Source organism: Alnus glutinosa, chromosome 14, assembly GCF_958979055.1.
Source record: "Alnus glutinosa chromosome 14, dhAlnGlut1.1, whole genome shotgun sequence".
In the NCBI taxonomy this organism is placed as follows: Eukaryota; Viridiplantae; Streptophyta; class Magnoliopsida; order Fagales; family Betulaceae; genus Alnus; species Alnus glutinosa.
Window position 1 is genome coordinate 13,760,731 of NC_084899.1, and position 26,963 is coordinate 13,787,693.

General features: G+C 34.7%; 1 protein-coding gene across 3 annotated transcripts in view; it reads right to left on the reverse strand.

Moving 5' to 3' along the window:
* Window positions 1–1,762: 1,762 nt before the first annotated feature.
* Window positions 1,763–26,963, reverse strand: part of LOC133858073 (protein CHROMATIN REMODELING 24) — a 31,463-nt gene continuing 6,262 nt past the window's right edge. For 2 of the 3 annotated variants that reach the window (XM_062293507.1, XM_062293506.1), the window contains exons 11-23: window positions 23,777–23,914; window positions 23,598–23,675; window positions 19,653–19,862; window positions 19,497–19,568; window positions 12,835–12,915; window positions 12,633–12,751; window positions 9,626–9,737; window positions 9,027–9,095; window positions 8,835–8,929; window positions 3,980–4,111; window positions 3,468–3,533; window positions 3,231–3,363; window positions 1,763–2,156 (exon numbers count right to left, since the gene is read on the reverse strand). In XM_062293507.1, coding sequence (XP_062149491.1) covers window positions 1,995–2,156; window positions 3,231–3,363; window positions 3,468–3,533; window positions 3,980–4,111; window positions 8,835–8,929; window positions 9,027–9,095; window positions 9,626–9,737; window positions 12,633–12,751; window positions 12,835–12,915; window positions 19,497–19,568; window positions 19,653–19,862; window positions 23,598–23,675; window positions 23,777–23,914 — 1,467 coding nt within the window. In that variant the 3' untranslated portion in view covers window positions 1,763–1,994. Of the gene's footprint in view, window positions 2,157–3,230; window positions 3,364–3,467; window positions 3,534–3,978; window positions 4,112–4,350; window positions 4,575–8,834; window positions 8,930–9,026; window positions 9,096–9,625; window positions 9,738–12,632; window positions 12,752–12,834; window positions 12,916–19,496; window positions 19,569–19,652; window positions 19,863–23,597; window positions 23,676–23,776; window positions 23,915–26,963 lie in introns of those variants that run through there. The other variant, XR_009898430.1, reaches the window with a different exon arrangement.

The window sequence follows — 26,963 nt, forward strand, 5'->3', positions numbered from 1 at the left end:
ATATTTTTTTTTCTTTATACTTTTCATTTTAAACCATGTATACCTATGGGAATAAAGATTTAAATATATTTTAATGTATATGGATTAAACTAAGATAAAGACTGATGTTTTCCAGAATTTAATTTTTTTTCATTTATGTGATTTACTCTATTTTTAGCCATTTTTTGAAAGTGTTTTTATGCTTGTGAAAACAAAACAATGCAAAAATTTATTTGATTGTTGTGCATAAAAAGAATATAAATACTTTTGAAACACCGAATAAATTTAAGCATTGAACATGATGTGAGAATTTATTTGAATGTTTAATGAAAGATTTTGTTTTATTTTGTATTTGTAAAAAAATATTTTGTTTAGTTTGTTCAGTATTTTTTTTAAATGTTTATAATGACTTGGGTTTTATTTGTATTTAAATATAATATGTATCAAACTAACAATATCATAAATTCCTGCTAATTTTTTTATTAATGCTTTGGTAATTAGATTAAACCATGTTTTCTTCTTGCTTTTTTTCTTTTCTTTATACTTCTTTTTCATTATAAACTATTCATATGGGCACAAAGATTTTAACATGTTTTAATTTATATGGATTAAACTAAAATTAAGTGTCTTATTTTTTAGTTCATTTGAATGTCTTAAGGAATATTTTTGTTTTCGTTTGTATGATTTACTCGATTTTCAACTATTTTGATTAGTTTGCTATGTATTTTTTTTAGAATGTTCTGAATTGTATGGGTTTTATTTATATCTAAATGTAATATGTATCACACCAATAATATACTCCTATTAATTTTTTTTTTAATTAATGCTTTGATAATCATAATCTGCAGGTTTTCTTTTTGCTTTTTTTTTTTTTTTTTCTTTATATTTCTTTTCATTTTAAACTACTGATATGGGAACAAAGATTTTAACATGTTTTAATTTGTATGGATTAAAATAAAATTAAAGGGTCTTATTTTTTAATATATTTGAATTTTTAATGGATTTTTTATTTTGTATGATTCACTCAAAAAAAAAAAATTGAAGTGTTTTTTCTGTTTTTGAAAGAAAAATAAGCAAAAAATTATTTGATTAAGCATTGAACGTGATGTGAGAGAATTTATTTGATTCATTAAATGTTGAATGAAAAATTTTGTTTTATTTTGTAGGATTAGGCTTAAGTACTGTAAAAAAAAATTACAGCACCATCTTGACCATTGAAAAAACTATAGCACCTATTTTTTTTTTTTAATACTTCTTTTCGTTATAAACTACACATACGTGAACAAATATTTTAAAAAGTTTTGCTTTTTTTTGGGTTAAAATAAAATTAAGAATCTTAACATTTATTGTCTTTTTATTGAAAGATGTGTGATAATTTTTATTTTTTTTTTACAGACATTTTTTAACCTATAATAAAAAATACGATGAAGATATGTTTAAATTCTGAAACTAAATTATAATGACTAGTGGTATTAAATGAAAAGTCGGCTCATATAATATTGGTGTTAGAGTGAATATATTGTTCCAAACTAGGCTTATATAATATATGTGCTCCAATTTGAGGGGGTGTTAGAGCGGATGAATATATGAATGTATGGGGAATTATATGTAATTTCCCGAGTATGAAAAGTGGTATGTAAAAACCTTCTAGAAGGTTAGGTGTCCTGCTAGCTGTTATAATACCTAGAATATTGGTGTATAATAAGTTCTCTTCTCTATTCAAATGAATGAATCAATAACTCCATTAAATTTTCATAGATTTCCCATTTCAGTTTCGTAAGCTTTATTTCATTTACAAAGACTTGTTGCAACTAATCATTGTCAAGTTGAAACAATATTGCAGCCAAACAAAAGTTTTAATTTAAAACTTGAGAAAATGTAAATCCCGTGCACATATTTATCAATGGGGATGGTGACACTCAGCATTGTGGAAGAATTCCAAATACACAACACAAGCAAAAACCATCAAGCTTAATTCCTTTCAAACGTCTATACATTTAATCAGCAACAATGGTCTACACATTCAAAACTCTTTGAAGATCCCCACTTAAACTATCCAAATCAATTACTTGGTTTTCAGCTCTTTCCGCTTTCCTAATTTTATAGAGCTCTGATTTCAATTCAGCGATCTGCTTTACTAATTTTTCACCCTTATCCGGTAACCTGGCAACCATACCCTGAAAAAAAGAGAATAATCGAGAAGTTATCATTGAAAAAGGCAAAAAAAACTCAATTGAATACAGTTCACTATTATGACTCCTAACCTAAATTAGAACCCACAATTTATGGCTGTATTCAGCTCGGCGGTCAGTTTTATCCATATTAATGGCCTAAAGAGTTTAATGATACCTAAGTTTTTTAGTGTAAAAGATAATAAAGAGGTTACAAGCGAATGGAGGAGATATTCAAAATATTTAACATGGTTATCCTAAATAAACCCCCGACGTGAATACATCCAACTAGGGTGCCAGTTGAAAGCTTCATACAGAATACCTCCACTTGACCCTTTCATTAACCAATTAAGGATCAGTTTGGCAGGCCTACACTTTGACTCTCAAAAGAGACAATAATAAATGGTGAAAAAAATGTGAAAAGCTAAAGCACCGCTTGGGCACCAAAAAGGCTATATGATATTTGTGTTTCCTACGGTGCTCTATGTTATGTGAATGCGTAACAGATCTAGTAACACGTCTTACAATTGGAAAAGAAGCAGGATTCTTACCTATGTCTGCTAATTGAAATATTTAGCGGTAGGACATTAGAGGTTCCTAGGCTTATCAAACACAAGACTTGCAGATTAAATTTTGCATAGGTTTTATTCATTAGATTTGACTTTAAATAAGAAAATTACAAGATGTAGATTTGGAAGTGAACTCCTTTCTGACCTTCCTACTAGGAGACGTGCTCCTCTAACTTAAGGATAAGGTCCACTGCAAATCAACTTAGGAGTTAGAGACTTAGGGAGCATAGGACCTATTCTCCACACCCTTTACATCACAGTAGAAGTGGACTCTCTATTCAAATAGAACTCTTACTGGAATTAAAGGAAATACAACTTGGACTTTGACTGGAATTAAAACAGATAACTTAGAAAATAAATCACTGGGGATCAAGGTTCAAGTAGACTTGGATCGAAATAGGCATGCTGTATCCCCTAGCCACGCAATCTCATAACACTCTAAATCTCGTGCATGGCTTCAGTAAAATCATAATTATTTACATTTACTGAGCCAGAAATAGACAAAATATACCTTATTTGCAAGAGTTTGCGATAGACGACTAATATTCTCTTCAAGTCCAAGTTCCGTCAATTTATACTCACTGCCAAGGGAAGAGCTTTTCTTGTTTAAGCTTAAATCCTTTGGCTTGAAAGCATGCACAGCCCTGCCAAAATGTAAGGAAAGCTTTTACCATAAGCACAAATATATTCATAACATTCATCAAGGAATTCACTACGATAAACGGTTCACGATCCTTAGAGACCATACCCATCAACAGTATGTTCAACTGAAGAACTTGATGATGAATATCCAACGAATGTAGGCCCTTTTTTCCTGTGCCCAAGGTAAATCAGATAAAACGTCAAAAGGTTAGCAAATAAGTATAGATACTTCACTTCATACCATTGTATAATACACCTTACATTTCACAAACACAAGTAAATTTCCTTCATATCGACTTGAATAAATTCTTCTAAAAATCTCATGATTCTTTTATTTCCTCAGAACCAACCAAGCACACAAAAACCAACCAGAAAAGCTATAAAGGGAAAGGTTTACAAAAGAGCTGCACTCCAGAGAACTGGTGACACTATAACGCAGGATATGCAAATCTTTAATAAAGCATTGATGCAGCACCATGCAATATAGTGACTTCATAGTTTATGTGAATCTTTGTCCTTGTCCCGTAATGGTCCAAATGAAGGCAACAAAGAGTTAACAAGAAAAATAAAAAGAACATGCAGCCAAACTAGAAAGTCACAGCAACCAAAGAAAATCACCGAATCACTTCTTCCTCTTCTTCATTTACAACTTGAACAGGCGCTGTCTTGGAGTAGAGTAAACTGTGGTGACTAACTCCCGCAATACCTTGGGTTTCCAGGAACTCTATGTCGGCTTTCAAATAGGAATCCCTATAACAAAAAGGAGAATAATAATTCAGCAAACATAAAATTGTAGTGGATTTCATGATCATAATAATGGTCTAAAAGCCCAACAACCAGACAGAATTTGCAAATGTAATGTATGTGAACAACCACAATATAAGTTTCACTACCTCTGTGGCCTAAATCTTATTATATAAAGGTGTTAAGGAAGTCAGATATTCAAAAATCTAGAAGCATCTATGAATCATTTATGGAAAGGGAATTACCAATGTTGGAGTCCACTTTATAAAAGGGCAAAACTAATCCTTAATTTCACAGAAACAGCAATAACTGCACAAGGACAAACTGGCCTTTTGGTGGAAATCTCTCCTTAAAAGTCTCCCACTTATGCATAGGTACCATCTTGTCAATATTTGTTTCAAATTTTCAGATCCCAGAACCCCAATCACCCAGAGACACCTATCTTTCCACCTCTCTTCTTCTGTGTAAGCTGTAATTCATGCAACTTAATCAATTATTTCCAAAAAAAAAAAAAAAAGCCCCTTAAAATTCACCAATCTTTTCAAAGAAATGGTACTATTGACTTTCACTTGCAGTCGGTTTTGCCCTTTGTCCATGACCCTAGAACTCCATAAAAAATTGGAAGGTACAAGAACACACATTGCCTGTAACCACTTATAAATCCTTTTTGTTATTATTATTACATTGGTTAAGCATAGGTTTAATCCCTGGAAAATCACCAAATTTCAAGTTCTTTGAAAATTTCAGGAATCAAGTCGATCCCTATGTTTTCCAAAAAGCTTCGTTTTTGTTTTTGTTTTTGTTTTTTCAATAAATTGTTTACTTGAGTAACAGATTTCAGAATGATGTAAGGTATTTCAAAACTAAAATAGCCTAGGCAGCAACCAAAGCACATGTTGGCAGAACAGAGGGGGATTAGTGAGCCACGTGAGCTCACCATTTCCACCATCCCCCACCCACCTAACATGTGCTCTAGTTTCTAGTTAGACTTTTGTAATTGTCCCACAACATAAAAATCTCCATGCAGTCAATTTAATAAATGGCATAAGGAAAAAAGACCAAACTGAAACTTTTTAGGAAATATAAGAATCAACTTGAAAAGAAATTTTTCAACGAATAAAATTGAAACTTGGGTAATTTTTCAAGTATGAAATATGTATTTAACTAATTATAACTATTGTTCTTATAATTGTAACTATCAAAAAGGAAAGTACATTTGTTTTACTTGAAACGAAAAAAGAAAAGAAAATATATAAGTCATGTACGACAAAGACACAACTCCCCAAACATTAAAATGAAACAAAACACCTTGTTGTGACGAATTAAATTCCAAGATCACCAAAGAAGCAAAAAAGAGCATAATATAAAAATAACTAATCACACAAAATACCAAGATTTATGTGGTTTGGCTTAAAAAGCCTACATCCATTGTTAGAGACAATCTAGAGAAAATTAACTATCAAAATGATGGAGTACAAAGAGTAGTAAAGAGAAAACACAAAAGCCTCAATACACTAAAAATTGTACTCTCACACAAAAGAGAATTAATTGACAAAAAGAAAAAAAAATCCGTCTCTAAATTCTCTAAACTTTGTGGCACTCCAATGTGAAAAAATTGAGGGTGAAAAAACAAGTGTATCTCTCTCACAAAGTTGTTCTCAGTTTTTCTGCAAACTCAAGTCTCTCTTCTCTTAAAGGACCAAATGGTTGTGTCTCTTGTAAAAGGAATGGGTCCAGTCAAAATTTCTCCTTGAAGTTAAAGAAAATAGACAAAACATGTGGTGAAGAAAAGAAGTCAAAAAAAGACTGGGGCCCACTACAAGACTTGTGAAATAGAAGTCATCCACGCTCAGCAACCCCATTCTGCTGTGTTGTTTGACTAACTATAAAGTGTTTCCCGATGCCTTCATCCTTACAAAATTTATTAAATTTACTACCACAAAATTCTATGCCATTGTCTGTTCTAATTCTTTCCATTATGATTCTCAATTAACGCCTTCCATTGCTTGAAAGTGACAAACACATCACTTTTCTTCGTCAGAAAATACACCGAAACTTTTCTTGAATAATCATCAATAAACATCACAAAATACCGAGCACCACCCTTCGATGGATCATGAGAAAGACCCCATAGATATGAATAGATAAAATCCACTATACACTCGGTCTGTGGATACATGTACTGAACTTGACTCTGAACTATTTCCCAAACACATAATGCTCACAAAAGTCAAGAAATCCTGCTTTCTGGTCACAAAACAAACCCTGTTTGCTAAGGATTGTCATACCTCCTCTAACTCATACAACCCCACCATGTATACCATAACCAGGTAGTGTCTGAATCTTGATCAACTAAAGAAGACACAGCAGCTAAACCTGTCACAAGTAGAGGTCATTAATCTTGTTACCTTTCATCACAACCAATGAGCCTTTGGTAATCCGAATGACTCCACCTTCACCAGAATACTTGCATCCAAGGAGTCCAAAGTGCCCAAAGAAATAAAATTTTTCTTCAAATCTGATATATTTTGAACATTTGTCAAAGTCCTCACGATCTTTTCATGCATCTTTATTTTGATTGTACTAATACCAACAATCTTGCAATAACGTCATTTCCCATCAAGACTGAACCATAGGTAGTAAACCAATCATGGACCCACTCATCGTGAAAACGACCATCAACAAGAGTAACTGCAGGGGCAAGTTCTGAACCCTCAAAACTTCCTTCGACAACACCAACCACAAGAGAGGAACATTGCTTATCACCTTCCTCTTTATTTTTCAGCTTCAAACACTCGGATCTATAATGTTATACTTTTCGTAATAGTAGCACTTGACTTTCTTCTTTGACCTGGACTGCGATCGGTCTCTTGATTTACCTTTACTTGACTTCCTCTCACTGGATCGATCTCTAAAAATAAAGGAATTTTCCAAACGACCCTTAACAAATAAACCATACGCCTGATTATCACTACTTTTCCCATTCAATCTTGTCCTTAACTCCATAGAATTCAAAGTAGATTTAATGTCAGGGAAGGAGATGGTATCTCTACTATACAACATTGACTTAACGAAATTATCAAACAATCCGGTAGCGAACACAACAAAATCAGGGCTTCATCCTCATCATCAACTTGAACATCAATAATTTTCAAGTCCATAAGAATTGTATTAAATTCGTCAAGATGATAACAAAGAGACATACATTTCTTTCATCTTGAGGGTATATAATCGTTGATTCAAATACAACCAGTTAGGGAGGGACTTCTTCATGTATAAGCTATCAAGCTTCTTCCAAATTCCAGTGGTAATTTATTCATTAGTGACTTCTCTCAAAATTCCATTTGAAATGGGCAACAAAATTGCATTGTAGGCTTTTCTTTTTTTTTTCAAATTCTATCATTTCCTTCGTTAATGATGTTGATAGCAACTTGCCATCCAAAATCTTCGCCAAGCCTTGTTGTCGTAACAAAGCACGCATCTTGATGTGCCAAAGACTGGTACTATTCTATCCATCAAACTTTTTTACTTCAAATTTTGTAGTAGCCATCCCGCAAAATAAAAAACCAAAGCTCTGACACCATTTTATTATAACAAATTAAATTCCAGGATCACCAAAGAAGCATAAAAGAAAAATAACCAATCACACAAAACACTTACGTGGTTCAGCTTAACAAGCCTACAACCACAGGCGAAGACGATTCAAAAAAAATTCATCATCAAAAAGATGGAGTACAAAAAATAGTACAGAGAAAACCACTCAAACCCAAAAGCCCTAATACACTCGAATCACTCTCACACAAAAGAGAATTAATTGACAAAAGAGAAAATCATCTCTAAATTCTGTAAGCATTGCAACACTTAAACATGAGAAATTGAAGGTGAGAAAACAAGTGTATCTCTCCCACAAAGTTGCTCTCACTTTTCCTGCAACTCAAGTCTCTCTTCTCTTAAAGGACTGAATGGTTGACTCTTGTAAAAGGAATGGGTCCGGTCAAAACTTCTCCTTGTTAAAGAAGAGAGACAAAACGTGTGGTGAAGAAACGAAGTCAAAAAGATTGGGGCCCACTACAAGACTTGTGAAATACAAGTTATCCACGCTACACACCATTATGGATATTTTTGTCCGCTTGGCTTGCTCCTAAAAGTACAATTATATTAGGACATGAATTGTTATGCAAAAGAAAATTACTGGTGAAACCAATAACAAATAAAAAAATAGTTATACAGCTTGTTTGTTTCTCAAGGAAATTATATCAAGTTTTAGGATAGATTGTCACATGAAAGCATGTTATGACGAACAAACACCAACACATTAACTTCAAAGCATCACCATTACCCTTGCCTCCATATCTATGAAAGAGCAATATAAGGAGAAATTCTTATAAAAAAACGCTGAACAAAGAAAGCGATTTAGTTCTTAGCATTCTCCTTTCGCCTACAATTCCTAGATCAATAGAGAGATTTTTACCTCTTCAATGTAAAAAAAAAATTAAGAGATTTCTAGCATCTTAAGAAACATGAAGATTTTAATTTTACAGGGTTTATTATAAATCTAATGTTCTTTCAGACTTATAACAAACCCCAAAGTACAATTGCAATCATATTCTAGTGTTGATCACATAAGAATGCAAAAGCATGCACAGAAGCAAACAAGTGCTCACAAAGACATGCATTATCAATACAATAAGCATAAGAAAATAGGCTATAGACTGAGTGTGATAAGTACATTATATGCTGGCAATCATGCTCTTCATGTAACTGCTGCTGCGTAACAGAGACATCAAACCCCTGTTCTGGGAGACTGAAAAGCTCACGAAGATCCTATAAGAATAGTCATATGGTACAGAATATCAACCTTGACGATGATCTAGAAATCTTGCAATAAACGCAACAATAAATTAATTTTTAAAGTGCGTACCTGCTGGCTAAAGTAACGAATTTGTTCTTTGTGCTCAGTTGCAGTTCTAAACAATCCTCCTTTAAATATCTAAATCAAGCAGTCAAATTAATGCAATTATATTTAATACAACATTTGATGCTGGTTGGACCAGACTTCCAACCAATAAACAGATATGCTAACAAGCAGGTCTCCTGTCATATTATCTCAGAAGACCAAGATAGAAAGATCTTGTACCTATAAGTATGGAAGTATGCATGCTATACAGATGCAAAAAAGGTCCAGTTAATGTAAATTAAACCTTCAAAAAACACACATTTTTCTGAAATAAGAACTTTATTTAATGTGAATCATGGTAGGTTTTGTTTAAAAAATGTTTTTTTTTTTCAATATATACCAAGGTTTTTTAAAACAAGTTGAAACCTAAACTATCATAATTATTTCCTTTAAGTAGCTTCATTTGACAGAGCACTGCCTAAGCAATACAATTTTTCACTAACTGAAGCATGTGTTGAACCCTAAAGCAAACAAGGGCTCTAAAATGGCTATCTCATGCCCCATGGCATAAGCAAATATTGTCTCTGCACAGCCTTAATAGAAAGAGGATAAATATGTTTCACCTGCTTTCTATATATTTTTTCTTCAACAGTTCCACATGTCATTAATCTATATACAATGACATCCTTCTTTTGCCCTATTCGATATGCACGATCAACACTTTGGTTATCCGTACTGCAAAAAAAAAAAGTTAGATTTAGTTTAAAAAAACCTTGATCCACAGCAAGTCCATTAACTTCCCTGGAAAGCTCAATTTTCAGGGCAAAAAACAAACCAAAAAAAAAAAACAAATACAATAAATGGAAAGCAAGAAAGATATAAGAAATATATTTCAAAGACCATATCATTTGTATATCACTGCAAACAACAAAGGAATTGGAAAATTAAATAAAGAAAAGGAAAAGAAAAAAAAAAAGAACAAGAACAAGAAAGAAACGCAGAGTGTTGTAATATCAACATAGGAGCTTTACATAAATGGTTCCCAGCAAAGAGTGATCAACGCCATAACTTGAGCAAGATAAAGAAGTGAAAGAGAAGACAAAATACTCAACAATGCAGCTTCAAAGTGGGCAGAACCTTTCTGTACAAAACACGAGGACGTATACATAGTAACTTGCAAAAATGCAATTCTGTCATTGTAGGTTGTGTTTTCCAGATTAGCAGCCTGCCCCAAATGGAAGCCACAGATAAGATCATTTGGAAGGAAACCACTCTGTCATTTGGTTCATTGGTGACAATAGGCATATGTCCTAAACAGAAGCTAAAATTCCTTCGAAATGAGTGTTTGAACATTTATAGTGTTTTCTTTGGCATATGAATGTTAAGGATGTCATTTCTAGAATTAATTGTGCAAAACCTTACTGCTTCTATTAGAATAAACTTTTTCTAGAGGTGTATATGCTAAACTTGTCCAAGCAATTTGACTAATTTTCCAATATATTTCCACTTTGCAAAATATTAGCAGAATGAAAACTCCTCAAAAAGGTAAGAGGATTTCCTTTGAAACAGCAAGAATAAGCGTCAATTACCTCATGGACAAGAGAGGAAATTCTGCTCCTTAGTGTAATGGAAAGTTAAAGTAATGTCAAGTCATTAATAAAGCGCATAGGGGCGCAACCCTAATACACAAAAAGCATACAAGAGTACCCCTAATAGGAACGAACAGAAAATAAATTTAAAAAATCTGCATAAGTAAAAATACTCAAGCTATGATGAGCTGATATCCAAATATATAACGTGTTAAGCAAACGCTTCTGTAGTTCCAACATCGATGTCTCTACATCTTCAAAGTGCCGTGTATTCGGCTCCTGCCAAAGACACCACATTAAACACAACGGAACTAACCGCCAAACTTCCTTAACTGAACCATACCCAAACGATGACCCCCCAACTAGTCAACAATTCCAGCACCCTTCGTGGCATAACCCACTCTACCCCAAATAAAATAAGAATGTAACTCCATAGATCACGAGCAACTTTGCAATGAAGTAGCATATGTCCAATGGACTCCCCACTCTTTTTACACATACAACACCACTCAATCACCACAACATTCCTCTTTCGCAAATCATGCGTCAAAATTTTACCTAATGCTATTATCCATACAAAGAAAGCCACCCTCGCTGGAACCTTAACACGCCAGATACTCTTCCAAGTAAATGAAGGGCCATCTTTCCTATTTAACATTTCATAATAGGACTTCACTTCAAATAGACCCCTTTTGGAGAGGCTCCAAACTAACCTATCATCCTCTCCATGTCGAACTGAAATAGAATAAAGCCAACCGAAGAAATAAAGTACCAGCTCCATCTCCCAATCCTAGATTGGATGTATAAAAATGATATTCCACTAAGTAACTCCATTTTGAACAACCAAATTATCTGTGACCCTCGCATCTTTATTCCTCACAATACTAAACAAAACTGGAAAACATTGCTTCAAAGATCTATCTCTACACCACAAATCATGCTAGAAACTTGTCCCACCCCCTCCTAATATGTTTCCACACACCCACTCCAAAAGTACCCAATACCTCTTTAGAATACCACCCACCCCGTAGACTCTCAAATTTGACGTCAATCACCATTCTCCATAATGCCTCTCTCTCCCTACCATACTTCCACAACCATTTTCCCAAGAGAGCTCGATTAAATTGGATGAAATTGTGAACTCCCAACCCACCTAATTGTAATGGAGTACAGATCCTGTTCCAATTCACTAAATGAAATTTTAACGCATCTCCAATGCCACCCCATAAAAAATCCATTTGAAGTTTATCAAGTCGATTAACCATGCCCACAGGAATAGGAAGAAACAACGACAAGTAATACATAAGAAGGTTGAAAAGAGTACTTTTAAAAAGAGTCAACCGACCACCCTTCGACAAATACATCCACTTCCATCCAACCAACCGCCCTTCCATTTTCTCAATAACACCATTCCAAATAGAAATGGCCTCATAAGAAGCACCCAAAGGAAAACCCAAGTATGTCATAGGCAAAGATGCGACCCGACATCCAGTGACTCAGAAGATTGCAAAGTACATGGAGATTTACACTTAAAGAAAAGAACCAAGTACATGTTTGTAAGAAGAATGACTATCATAATCATGCATAACGAAAAGAAAATAAAAACAAACCCACCTTGGAACATTACACTAGATTGCCACCAAGAGACTAACAAGAATAGTAACTATAAGCAGAAAGAACATGCATAATATTACAGCACTTTGAGAAACATCCTCACTCCCTAGGGTACAAATTACCACCCCATGACATACAAAGCAAGCATATTCTAACGAATACAAAGAAAAGAAGCATTAAATAGATTTAGGATAAAATAGAAAAACAGATGTTACAGATGCATGATGAAACCTATAAGAGAAAGCAAGGTTGTACAAATGTATTGTGCAAATATTCAACAAAAGCAAGCAGTAATAACATGTAATTCTTTAAGTACATATTCCAAAGTATTATGTGAATATCATTTTTTTTTCCCATAAATTTCAAGAATTGTACATTTGCCAAAATCCAGCAAATCTTAAAAATATAAAACAGCTTGAAAGAGCACCTGGGATTCCAAGCAGGATCAACTACAATCACACGGTCTGCTCTTGTTAGCGTAAGGCCAAGACCACCAACTTGAGAAGTCAAGAGAAATATGGGAGCTCCTACACCTTCTTGGAAATCCTAAAGACAAAAAGGAACATGAAAAGCAGTAAGTAATAATAAAATAAATAATTCTTACCATTTTGATTATGTACAATACTTACACTAACAATCTTTACTCTGTCACTAGCTTTTGTGGTGCCATCAATGCGTAAGAACTCATAAGCTTTGGATACAATTGAATCCTATTAAAACAGGTCAGCAATACATTAATTCATGCAAAAGCCTCATATAACAACCAATGGAAGTCATTAAGACAATGTGCAACTCAAAAAGCCTTCACACTTAGAACCTTAACTCATCATTTCAAGTTCATACACTAATTTTTATCACTTGATTAAAAGTAATACCAAAATTTTTTCCAAATCTATAGCTGTTCAATCATCATCATTCATAATGTTCAATTGCAAAAAGAAAATAAAATAAAATAAAGTTGAAAAATAATCAATCAATTATCAATGTTGTGAAAACATGCACCCAATGTGAACAGGGTTAGATTTTGACTTTCGCAGAAGACATTTACAATTTTAAACCAGTGTATTTACTACAAACTTCAAACTTTAATATTTGAAGTTCCAAGATTACATGGCCATTCTAATTAGAACACAGATTTTGTAGATGTAGTTATATTAGTATTGTCCAGAGTGTACTGAAGTAGAAACATCATAAGATATTCAAATACAAATCTCTCATCCTACAACTAGGATGCAACCAGGGATGTAAATGTACCTTCTAATGAGTTAATCAGGCTTCAACAATAGGGACAAATAACAGCTTCAAACTAAAACTTTTAATATCAAATCTGTTAGGAGTTATATATCGTGTTAGGTATTAGTATTATTCTTTTTTTGGGTAAGATTAGTATTATTCAAGAAGGGTATTTTAAGTCTTGATTGTAACTCATACATATATATGTGCAAATGGAAGTGGCTGAGTTGTTTTATCCTCTGCCCTGTTCTCTTCTGTCTCTTCTTTCTGTCAAACCTTAAATGCGAACTCTTCAAATCTAACATGGTATCACAGGAGGTTTGCTGTTATATTTCTAGATCCCCTGTTCCTTTTTGTTATCATCTTCTCATGTTCTGTATTGTCCATTGTTCTGAAATACTAATCAGATATTGTCAATGATATCTGATGCAATCAGATCATGCGAGTTGTCCGTTGCTGTTTTCCTTTTTTTCTTGGTTTTCATTGCTCTGATTGTCATCCCTGGAATGTGCTACAGTCAGCATTTATCAGCAGTTCTCATTGTTATCTAGCCATCTATCAATTATCGTTATCATCACCAAGCCACCATTCATCATTATTGTTTGTCGTTGTCAGCCTTAGTCGTCATTAAAGTCACTGCTAGTGGTGAAACTCCACTGCATTTGTTACAAAGTTGTTTTCTGCAAGGATGCACTTGGGTCCTGATAAAATTAATTGGGTCAAACTATGTGTTCAAAATATTTTATTTTATTTTATTTTTTCGGATTATTTATCTAAGTGCACATTCAGTTGGTCCAGTCCAATGTTAAATAAATGGTTCAGGTCGAATTTAAACCTGTTCACCATGACTTCAATATTGTTTCAATTTATTGAACTATTCCTTAAATCTCTTACAGAACCAATCCTGGAGTAACTGCTTCAAACCACATATAGCCTTCTTCAATTGGCACACTCCCCGATTGTTGTGTCTCACAATCCTTCACCGTCCTCTTTGCTGTCAAATAGTCTCTACAGTCAGCCTCATTAGATTTTCCCATTGCACTCAGGGAAGGTAAGAAATCTTGTACCCTTTCTTACAAGCTCTACAACGCATCCTATCAAATATTTCCTATTTTATGCCAGTCAATCTCCTACCTTCCATTGTTTTATTTCATTCTTGTTATCGGCTTCATCTCCTCAATCAGTTCAGGAAGTATATTATGATCATAGTTAACAAATAGTTATGGAAGAGGAATTGGTTATTCTTTATTAGAGCTAAAATTAGGAACTCACTACACTTTCTTTTAGGAAAAAACCTATTAGTTGCCAGTAAGTGTACACTATTAAGTTCCTCCTTGATGATTCTGTTAAGGAGCTAAAAGCTGGGCAACCTACCAAAGAATTTATTCAAACATATGGAATTGACTATACTAAAATTTTCTCTTTTATTGCAACGACATCTTCCGCATGTGATATCATCTATTTGGCAACCATGCTCATTGGCCACTTTATCAGTTTAAAGTCAAAAATGTGTTTCTACATGCTTTGACTAAAAAGGTTACATGGACAAACGTCTTGGATTTGTTCATCAGGTGCAGTATGGTCAAGTATGTTAATTCAAAAAGGCTACATATGATCTGAGGCAATCACCCTGAGCTTGGTTCGATAAGTTTAGTGAAGCAATGTTAGTGGACCATTCTGTTAGCAAGAATTCTAAATCTAGCATGATCATTTCTGTAGTGTATATAGATGATATTGTTATTATTTGCAACGATAGTAAGGATATTACTGAAGTATGGTGGAAGAGAGTAGCAATACCTTTACCATCATTGCAATCCTCTAGTTGTTTAGCCAACGATAAAGGTAAAGGAGAGTAGTAAGTTGAATTGTTTATTACTTAGACCATATATCTCATTTGAAGTTAGTGTGAGAGTCAAGTCATAGAGTCTCCCAGAGTACCTCATGGGGAAACAACTATCTAAGTTTTAAACGCTGATAAAGATTGTCATACACAGCTCATTGGCATCTATGGGTGATTAGTTTTATTTGACGCAGGGATGGAACAAATTCTCCATCAAATAGAAGATCTATTATAGAGTATTGCATTAATCTTAAAGCATCTCTGGCAATAGTAGTCAAAATAACTACTGAAAAAGTACAACTCTCTATTTTTACCTACTGCTTTTTCTATACTCCAACAAACTCTCTATTATCTTCTCTACTTGCTTTCAAATAATATTTTTTAATCCTTTTTTATTATTTTCTTTTCTCTCTCACCTTTATTTTCTTTTTTAACACTCCCACCACCATCAAGAATTAGCCATGGAATGATGGAAAAGTCATGGACTTGGCTGACGAAGTCCACCGAAAAGTCTTCTCTACTTGTTGTTCTTACATCTCAGTCATTTCATTTTGCTTGCAATGAATTTTTTTTCCATAACCAAGTCCGCTGATCAGAGGAAGAACAAGAAGCCAGTGAGGAAGAAGCAATAACGAACAGATCTGTGGTTGACAAATTTGATTCTCAAGATCAAATTGTTGAAGCAACAAAGAACAGATTTCTGGCAGAGACATGGAAGACCAAAAGAACCCCAAACCCATTCCTTTGAAGACCTCCCAACAACCACAAAACAGAACCAGCAAGAGCTAGCAAAAGAAGAAAAATAAAATGATCCCATTTGTGACCACCATAGAAAAAGACCTTGCTGAAGATCATTTCCACTACATACAATCCCCAATAAGCGGTTGTCTGGATATCATAGTTAACCAAGGAAAAGACCCCAAGCTCACACTACAGAAACTCCCGCCACCACTGATGACCGAGTCGAATTTGAAGAGGCCCTTCTGGATTGGTCAAGTGCGGTATTGCAAAATGGGTGACCAAACAGGGAGAGAGGGTGTGAGAGAGAGAGAAAAGCAACCAGAGAAGGAGAGGGAGAGAGTGCAAGAGAAAATAACAAACTATTCTTTGTAGTGTGAACTGTAAATTTAAAAAAATAAATAATAAATAAAATAAATTATTATTTTGGTTATTCTGCTGGAGACAAAAAATAACTGATAATAGTCAAATTTAACTATGATGAGCCATTTGCCTATTCTCTTCCATACAAGCACAATCAAACAAGGGTTAAATTTCCACCCCTAAACAATTAGTGTTACACTTATTTCTTTCCTGCTAAAGAGCTCATTTGTTGGGTTGAATGTCAGCTTGCATCAAACGACAAGTCATGATATGATAGGTATAGCCAAATATCTACAACTCCCATACGACAAGCTAAATAATCTACACTCGAGAACCTTCTAAAAGAGAAGCCCCAATATTTTTTTTTGATAAATAATGTCATATCATTAAAAAATCATAGAGAGGAAACAGAAGAGCATGAAATTAAAAACTCTATAAAAGTAATACAACTCGGGTTGTGATGAGCCGAGACCCATAAAAATAAAGTATTAAGAACGTTTCAACGCAACTCCAACACCGGCGTTTCTACATCTTCAAAGTGTCGAGCATTCCTCTCACGCCAAAGACCCCACATTACACATAAAGGAACCTGCTTTCAAAATTGATTGACTTGACCACTACCCAACGAATTGCCCCAGCTACTCAACAAATCTAGCACCCGTCACGGCATAACCCACTCCACTCCAAACAAAATATAAAAATAGCTCCATATATCCCATGCAACATCACAGTGAAGTAAGAGGTGATCAATGGATTCTCCACTCTTCTTGCGCATACAGCACCACTCAACCACCACTATATTTCGCCAACGCAAATTGTCATGCATCAAGATCTTTCCTAAGGCTACTGTCCACACAAAAAAAAAAAAGACACCTGCAACAGAGCTTTAACACGCCAAATACTCTTCCAAGAAAATGAAGAAACCTCTTGACTAGCTAAGGCGTTATAGAATGACTTCACTTCAAAATGCCCCCTCTTAGAGGGGGCTCCAAACTAACCTGTCATCCGCTCCATGCCACCGCTCATAAAAAGAAAGGATCATCTCCACCCCCAATCCTGTGGCAAGGCATGTGAGACAACATTCCAGTGTGCAACTCTATCTAGCACAGACAAATTATTTACCACCCAGGCGTCTTTAAATCGAACAAAACTGGATAACAAAGCTTCAGCGGACTATTTCCACACTAAAGATCATGCCAAAACCGTACATTATAGGAGCAAAAAACATATTTACAGAGTACTGCATACATAGGACAGAGGATGACAGATTAGTTTGGAACCTCTCCAAAAGGAGTTTATTTGAAGTATAGTCCTATTATGAAGTGTTAAATAGGAAAGATGGCCCTTCATATCCGTAAAAGAGTATCTGGCGTGTTAAGGCTCAGGCAAGGGTGGCTTTCTTTGTATGGACAGCAGCTTTAGGTAAACTTTTGACGCATGACAATCTGCGAAAGAGGAATGTCGTGGTGATTGAGTAGTGATGTACGAGTAAAAAGAGTGGGGAGTCAATTGAACATTTGTTACTTCATTGCAAAGTTGCTTGTGATCTATTGAGTTACAATTCTTACTTTATTTGGGGTAGAGTGGGTTATCCCACGAATAGTGCAGGAATTGTTGACTAGTTGGGGCGCATCGTTTGGATATGGTCCAGCTAAGGAAGTTTGGCGGTTAGTTTCGATGTGTTTAATGTAGTGTATTTGGCGAGAGCGAAATGTACAGCAATTTGAAGATGTAAAGACATCGATGATGGAGCTAAGGAAGCGTTTGCTTAACACGTTATATATTTGGATAGCATCTCATCTTAGCTTGAATGTTTTTACTTATGCAGACTTTTTAAATTTATTTTATGTTCGTTCCTATTAGGGGTACTCTTGTATACTTTTTGTGTATTAGGATTGCGCCCCTATGCGCTTTATTAATGAATTGAGATTATTTATAAAAATAAATAAATAAATAAAAGTTTTAACTTTCCATCACACTAATGAGCAGAATTTCCTTTTAACTCTCTCTTTTTGGCTAAAAAATATATAGATTTCTGACCAAAAAAGAAATGACTCAGAATGACACAAATATCAAATTCACGGAATGTACCATATTGATACGGACAGCAAGCTAGGGCTAATGTGGCACTGCAGCAGCAACTCCTAACCCTAGCCGCTTCTAGCATAATAAGAAGCCTCTAGCCGAATAAGGAGTAGAATACTTCTCCATATTTTCTTTCCCTAAGTGTGCTAAATAAGGAATATATTTTCATTCTTAGTTTATTTTCCTGCAGTGTGTTATGACAGCTAGACCTAATGGTTAAGTCTTATGACCTAGCCGTCATCTATTTAAATGTAATCCTACTCAAGGAATAAGCATGCTGAACTATAATCAAATATAGACTTTCTTGGTTGTTTTAGAGATCAAGGCTCTCTCAAAGTAGCCCATATCTTATTTTCCTTGCTCTTTTACTAGTTGATCGTATCACATATATCTAGAGATGCAAACAAGGAAACAACAAGCATATGGTGGAATCTTCAGGGAAAATTTCACACCAAATAGGCATATTTAAATTGATATTTTTTAAATCAAAATAAGATGATAGTATTTATAACTGCTGATGTTTTATGTCCAATGCACGTTGTCTTGAATTTCTCTCTTCTAAAGATGATTCAAAAAACAAAGTATTTATATTCTTTTTTTCTTTTGCTAAATATGCTTGTTATATTTTTAAGAAACAATCCCCTCATCTTCAACTAATATAAGCAAATACTTGGCTAAACAAAAGTAAATACTTGGTAGAGAAAATACGAAGCAAATTTCCAGTAGCCTAAGTGAGCATCTGGTTGACCCTTGCCATTGTCCTCCACTCCAAGTACCGAGGTGTATGTTTGTGTTTTTTGTTTTCACTTTTTCTTTTTGATAACTATGCTTATATTAAAAGAAACTTCATACACCAATTAGTATAACATTATGCGTAAACAAGATTCAGATAATGCCTTAATGCATGCCCAGAAATATCCATTTTCACTAAAACAATATATTAACACTAACATAAACTAAAACTTTCCAAGTTTCCCTTATTATCAACTATTTAAGACAAATTTTCAAAACAAAAACAGAGTTGGGACTCACCTGAATAAGATTAAGCATCTTACGAGTCTGAGAAAAGATAAGAACACTATGCCCCTCCGATATTAAGTTATCCTATGACAAAGCATTCAACAATTTATATTGAGCAATCAACCTAAACATTCAGAGCATTAATTATTAATGTAGAGCAATCCTCACCAATAAAGACATGATGAACGATAGTTTGCATGAGACATTGTCATGGCTTTCTTCCAAGTCATCTGTCTCAGCAACATCAGCTATGTGCATTGCCAATTTTTCAGCCATTTTGACATCTTCTGGTTTGAACATCGACTCCATCCCTTCCAGTACATCTTCAGCAGCTCTCTTTGTCAAGAGAAGTGGATGATCACATATTTTCTTCAGAATCTGTCTCAAATCATATAATATTTTATAAGAATCTTGTCCGAAAAAGAATAACAACCTACACATCAATTTTTTTAGGCTAGTGATCAAAATAGCTCAAAACACAGACAAATTCATGAAAGTTTTGCCGATCAACCTCAGCTCAAGTAGTTGAAAGAAAATAAAGAAAAAGAAGCATGAAAGGGTTTAAACAAGAACATATGGAGAAATAGGAACATATAAAACAAAAATCTTTCAATGAAACATATAAAACAAAAAAGATAAAATAACAGCAAAAATTAAATAAAATCCATTGGGTAATGGATGTTAATCCGAGCATCTTAGAATATGAGAACTAAAACAAAACCAGTTCCAACAGTCAAAATACAAGTATCAACCCCTTTCAGTAAATGCTTATTTTATTATGTTTCAACATAATCATCGGTCAAGTAAATCCTTCTACCAAAAAAAATTGACAGGGAATTGTTCCTCTCGAACAAGATATTATAATTTCCGTTATCTACGGAAAAAATAAAATTTTGAAAATGGAAACTATTTTCTCCCTGATTTTATTATGATTTTATTTACTCTTTTATTCTGAGTGTAATCTCCTAATATTTACTTTCTATATTAAGCTTTATATTCCCTCCTATTTAAACCTAGGGTAAATGTCTCATAAATCCCTGAGCAAATGCGCAATTTAAAATTACTCTCTCACTTTTTAATTTAAACCTCCCAAACATTGCATATGTTGTAAGTGTGGTGAGTCAATTTATGCATTCTTCACGGGAGCCTCCTATGGAAGCCGTTTACCGAATCCTTCGCAACTAAAATCCTCACAAGGTAAAGGACTGTTGTTTTCTCGACATGATCATTTGAAAATAGAAGTCTATACTGATGCAAATTGGGTTGGCTCAATTATGGATCAACGGTCCACATCAGGGTATTGCACCTTTGTGTGAGGTAATTTGGTTACATGGCGTAGCAAGAAACAATCAGTGGTTGCCATATCCAGTGCAGAAGCAAAATTCATAGCCATGGCTCATGGAGTGTGAAATATTATAGTTGAAGATATTCTTGAAAGAGCTTGGGTTTGAGGATTCTATGAGATTGTATTGTGACAATAAAGTGGTAATTAGGATTGCTCACAAACCAATCCAACATGATCGAACCAAGCATGTTGAAATTGATTGACACTTTATTAAAGAAAAACTACAATAAGGTATCATCTCCACATCATTTGCAAAGACGGGAATTTTTTTTTTTTTTTTTTTTTTGCATGAACTTGTAGATATCTTGACAAAGGGAATGTCGATAGTGTTCTTCATTCAGTCTTATGCAAGTTGGGCATGCGAGACATCTATGCCTCAGCTTGAGGGGGAGTGTGAAGATAGCAACTATTCTCTCAACTAATTTCTCTCCCTAATTTTATTATGATTTTATTAACTTTTTTATTCCAAGTGTAATCTCCTAATATTTCTTTTCCATATTAAGCTTTGTATTCTCTCCTATTTAAACCTATGTAACCGTATGAAAGATTATCACTAAATAAGAGTCTTTCTCTTCCTGTCTTTTTCGTTCTTTTTTCTACTAAAAACATGATTTCACTGTTTATAATAGCAGAAATAAGAGTACTTTTAATGGGAAGCAACTGACTACCAAAGTAAATTTAGTCATATAGTAACTATTTTGATATCTGGTCAAGTCAATGATACAATCAAGTTAGCATATCGGTCCATATTTTTTTTTTTATTGGTAAACAAATTGCATTAAAAAAGTGTAAAGGCGCCCCTAAGCATACAGGAAGTATACAAAAAGGACACCAAAACAAAAGAAAAACAAAAAAGCAAAAGAAGAGCACCCGAAAAACCCAAAAACAGAAGAAAAGTTACATCAAAACCCCAACTTCTTGCCTCTAACCCGACTGGAACCCACACCCCTAGCATCGAAATTAATCGAGCATATCGGTCCATATATATAAGGACAAAATAAAAATCTTACCTTAATTATCTTGAAAATGAAATTACAAGCCATGGAAACAAAATAAAAGGAAATAAATATTTGATGATAAAATATTCAATTAACACATGCATAATATAATACATTTCTATGAACAGGAGAATTTATGAGTTTTATATAATTTCCTAACTAGGTTACAATTTCATGGCCCATAACCCGGTCTAATTTGGTCTGTTAAATGGAAAACCCCTATCCTATGCTTGTGCAGAGTCAAGGCCAAGTCATTTATTCAACTGTGTTAAATCAATTGTTGTCTCAAAAACTTGAACTAATAGGGAATATTAAATTTAATCATTAATTAATATCCTAACACTTCCCCTCAAGCTAAACAATATTTAATTAAAATAGAAGATAAATTATAGAATCAAGGTTTAAACTCAACTATTATTTTGATACTATATCAGATCACTAACTGTCCCAAAAGCTTAAATTAATAGGAAAATAATAAATTTAATCATTTAATTCAAATTCAAATTAATTGAATCACATTGCTTTTCAGAACATTACTATCAGTCAATATATATAATCCATTGGAGCTCGTGTCCAAGCATAGCGGACACTTTCCAACATCAAGAAGGAAGTTTGATGACCAGCTAATGCATCAAAGTCAAATAATAGCTACCTAAAAAATTAATTCCAACAAATTATATCTTTGATTTCTAGGTTCACTAGATGATCCTGCAACTTTTTTATTTTTCTTCTAGAGTAAAATGGGCCATCAAGAACATAAAGGAAAAAAATTCAGCAGCCAATACTGAACTGTTTGGCAAAAGAACAGCAGCCATAGAACTCAGGACCAATATAACATCCCCCCAACCCCCCCCCCCCCCCCCCCAAATATCATTAAAAGGAAAGGAGAAAAAGAGACAATGCATGCATTGAACAAGGCCAAATCATTTAATCCAAAGAGTGGGTACCATTTAGAGCAAAATAAAATGAGCGAAAAAAATAAGCAATAAGATGTAGCCTCTAAGATTTTTACGTGTTATTGACGCCTCATTCGATGCTTCTTAAGAGTACATTGGAATTAATTCCAAATTTAAGTTATTTAACTTACTCATGAATCATTATTCAGATAAGCATTTTTGTCATTTTTCATTTGAACTCCCAGAATATAAATGTTCGCTGAGAGACTAAGAGAACAACATTGTTTCATCTCAGAAGTAAATTATTATCACAACAATAAAAAAATATTTTTGAACATAAAATAAGCCCATGTTTTCAGAAGAATGAATCTCCACTAATAGGTCAATGCCCATCATCACCACCAGCTATTTTAAATAAGAACAAATTTAGCAAAGAAGTCACAAGACAACATTTCCGGATTCATAATCCAAGGCATCACTAAATATTAAAAAGCTAAAACAAAAAATTTAACAAAGAAAAAACAGCAGAAAGAGCAAAGGATAACAAACAATAAGTGCAGCCATTGGTGATCCATCAAAAGCTGAGACTAAGAGAACAGCATTGTTTCATCTCAGAAGTAAATTATTATCACAACAATAAAAAAATATTTTTGAACATAAAATAAGCCCATGTTTTTAGAAGAATGAATCTCCACTAATAGGTCAATGCCCATCATTACCACCAGCTATTTTAAATAAGAACAAATTTAGCAAAGAAGTCACAAGACAACATTTCCGGATTCATAATCCAAGGCATCACTAGATATTAAAAAACTAAAACAAAAAATATAACAAAGAAAAAACAGCAGAAAGAGCAAAGGATAACAAACAGTACTGTAAGTGCAGCCAGTGGTGATCCATCAAAAGCTGAAAGAACCAGCTCACTCTTTAAAAAAGCTTCATAAAGTTGTCGCTACACCATATAAATGCAAATTGTGAGATCAACATAACCATTTGAATGAAACCACAATGCAAGATGAAATGAAATGTAGACTGAGAAAAAGCAGATCAAACCTGGCAGCTAGTTAATCTTAGCCACACGATGACCTCATTCTTCTTAGAAAGTTTGACAGCTGATTTGGAGTTATCTTCACTAAAAACCTCACTCTTTAAGCGACGCAAAAAATAAGGTTGAATACGTTCTCTTAGCTCCTGTTTAAGAAAAAAACTACAACCTATTATTGTCCTAAACTGGCATTAAAGAAAAAAACTTGACATTACATGCGAGAAAAGCAAGGAAAAACAAGATGCAAGCACAAGAGCTATGAAGCAAAAGAAGAAGATGCATAGGGAACTTAAAAATATGCAATAAACAACAAGTCTCAAAGACAGAAAGTGACATTGATAAAGTTCCTTTAAAACAGATACATAAAACAGACTACCAATACTTGCAATCTTATCACTAACAATTCTTGGCTATACTATAATGGACTATTAGAACCTCACTTATCTGTTCATAAATTGAAGCCAAAATTCACAGAATTGCAAGGTTTAAAGTTTTAACTTTGATATATAGATATTGGCCATGTTTACTAAATTTGAAATATCACATGTGGAAAGTTCCCAGAAGCTACAAATATTTAATTCCACAGTTCTTGCATGTTGAGACAGGCAATAGTAGACTGAAAACTACATCAACTTATAATTTAAGCCAAGAATTTGTAAGTACAACTTCCCTCATTGCTGATTGCAGGCCCTCGTCTAGCCGTAAGAACAACAGTGGTCCTCTATCAACTAGTATGAGCGGTTCAACTTTGGCAGTAGCAAAGAAGAATTTAGTTGGGATTGTTGGAAGGTCATATGTTGAAGCTCTGGTGCGGGTGTGTAATGGGTCTGATGGGGTTAGTAGGGCCCTTTAATCAGCATAGTAGGATTAGTTTCTTTGTAATTTTTCAGTTTTGATGGGCCAATTATTTCGTAATTCCAGTAGGCATTGTGTAAGTAGTTAGGTTGTCGTAATTCGATTAGACTAAACCAATCTAATCACTATTGTATTCCGTGAATTGTATAAAAGGCTAAGTAAAGGAATAAAGAAGGGGAATCAGAACTATTATCCATAAAACTCATTTTCTTCTTTCTCATTTCTTGGAGGCTGACTACCTCGAATACAGTCAATCTTTGGCTAAAATCATTCAATTGTTTGATCATTTACATTACATTCCATCCCATATACACCTAAATCTTCACATAATCATAATTCTTTCATCCATTTCACACAAACCATCATTCAACCAACACTCAAAAATACAATCAGATGTATAACAGGGTGAGGCAGTTTCCGACAAGGGACTTAATGCGTAGGGTCCTTTCTGGAATTTTAGATGGAAAAGAACAGAGAGATTAGGGTGGCAGCGGCAGGGAAACGATTGGGGAAATTTTCAGGAATCACAAAATTCAAGGGGGCCATGATAGTACGAATGTTCTCAAGGGCGATATGAGGGAAAACATGGATTTTCGCTCCCTTAGGAACATGATGGTATTGTTAATTGAGGAATTGGAACGTTGCACAATCAAGATAGGGGAGGGCCTGAGAGTGTTGTAGGCCATCTAAAAGGTGTTCTTGATGGGTTGAAGGGCTTGATCTTTGTAGCCCAGGTGCCCAAGCATTTGACTCGTCTTGGGTGGCCCGACCAAACAAGGTGAAAAAAAAAATATTGAGGACTGCTGGGCGTTTCTGAGCCCAGTACTTTGCTTCCTCAGTGGGCTTGGGTGCGGGAGCAAGCTCGTGTTCTTCTCAACCAAGTAGGCCTCAGTAGACAAAGCCCAATTCAAAGGAGAGGACTTATTTAAGTTCGAGCCCAGTTCCTTTGGTGGCCCAACACACTCGGACACGTGGTAAGATTCTAGGCCTGAATCAATCAACTACAGCACCAAGTGTTAAGTCATTTTAGACCCAAGCCCACTAACTTAAATTGGAAAATTAAGTCAAGCTCGGGGGTCTCATCTTTAGGGTTGGGCGAGAAAGTGGGTTCCAATCATCCTACCGCTCAACCCATTGGCTCTTCGATAGCTAAACAGCTACCTTCTATGTCTATCGACGATCACTTCGGTGGAGTCGAAAAGGAGTTTCAAGGCAATTCGAGCGATGTAGGTTATGAGTCCACTTTCAGAGGTTCTTTATCAAGAGCGAAAACCATGGCCACCCCGTTGTTGATGTTGTCGCTTATCAGAGTTTCAGTTTCAAGTCGAAATTCTGCCAATGAGGACTCATTAGCAAGTGTTTCGGATGTTTGTCTACAGGTTGAACAGTTTATGGATGCAAATACTCATACTAGTAGATCTCTCGATGATGGTGCATTTGTTCCACGTTTGGGTGTCACAAACTTCGTGGGAGGACCTAAGGCCTTGGAGTGGGCTTTAGCCTTTCGAGATGGTAAGAGACTAAGAGAGTGCCCATTCCAGATTTGATCCCTGGGGCCTTTTTATTTCTCTCAGAATGAGCAACGAGGGAGGCAATGAAGCGAGAAAAGACCTAGTGACCATCTAGACATCCTTGTTGGCAAAAGGCAGAGGGAATAAACATGACCAGCAATAATGAGGATGAGATGACCCCTCTCTCGAAAATGAAACTCTATTCTGGGGAAGAGAATAAGGATCACAAGCCGATGAACGTCCATCCTTTTGTTATTGAAGAGCCAGTTCTGCTTGTTTTGGATTCTTCAAGTTCGGTGCTCTAGTGAGTAAAAGTTTCTATAATTCTATGGGGATGCCTTGTGAAGGGTTTGAGCATGAGGTGATGACCTTGCTCACTGCTATTGAATCAAGTCAAAATCGGGATGGTTTGGCTAGTCCATCTAGTTCTCTTTCTAAGGCAATGAACAGCCACCACGAATTAAAAAGGTTAGCATGTTCTATCACAATTAAGACATTAAGGGAGGTCAAGCTAGCAAAGGCAAAGGTAAGGGAGGGGCCCAACTGATTCAATATGAAGCCTAATGTTTTGTCTTGGAATGTTCACGGGTTGAATGAGATGGATAAAAGGTTGAGGATAGGTGTCTCCTTAGATATTGGAAGGTTGATATCGTTTGTCTTCAAGAAACCAAGTTGGAGCTTGTGTCGAGGATAGTTGTGCATAATCTTTAGGTTGTCAACATGTGAACTAGTATTATTTAGGCTTGAGAGGGGCTTCTGGAAGGATCTTATTAATGTGGGATAAAAGAGTGGTGGAGAAAGTTGAGGAGTGTGGGAGGCTTTTTCTATT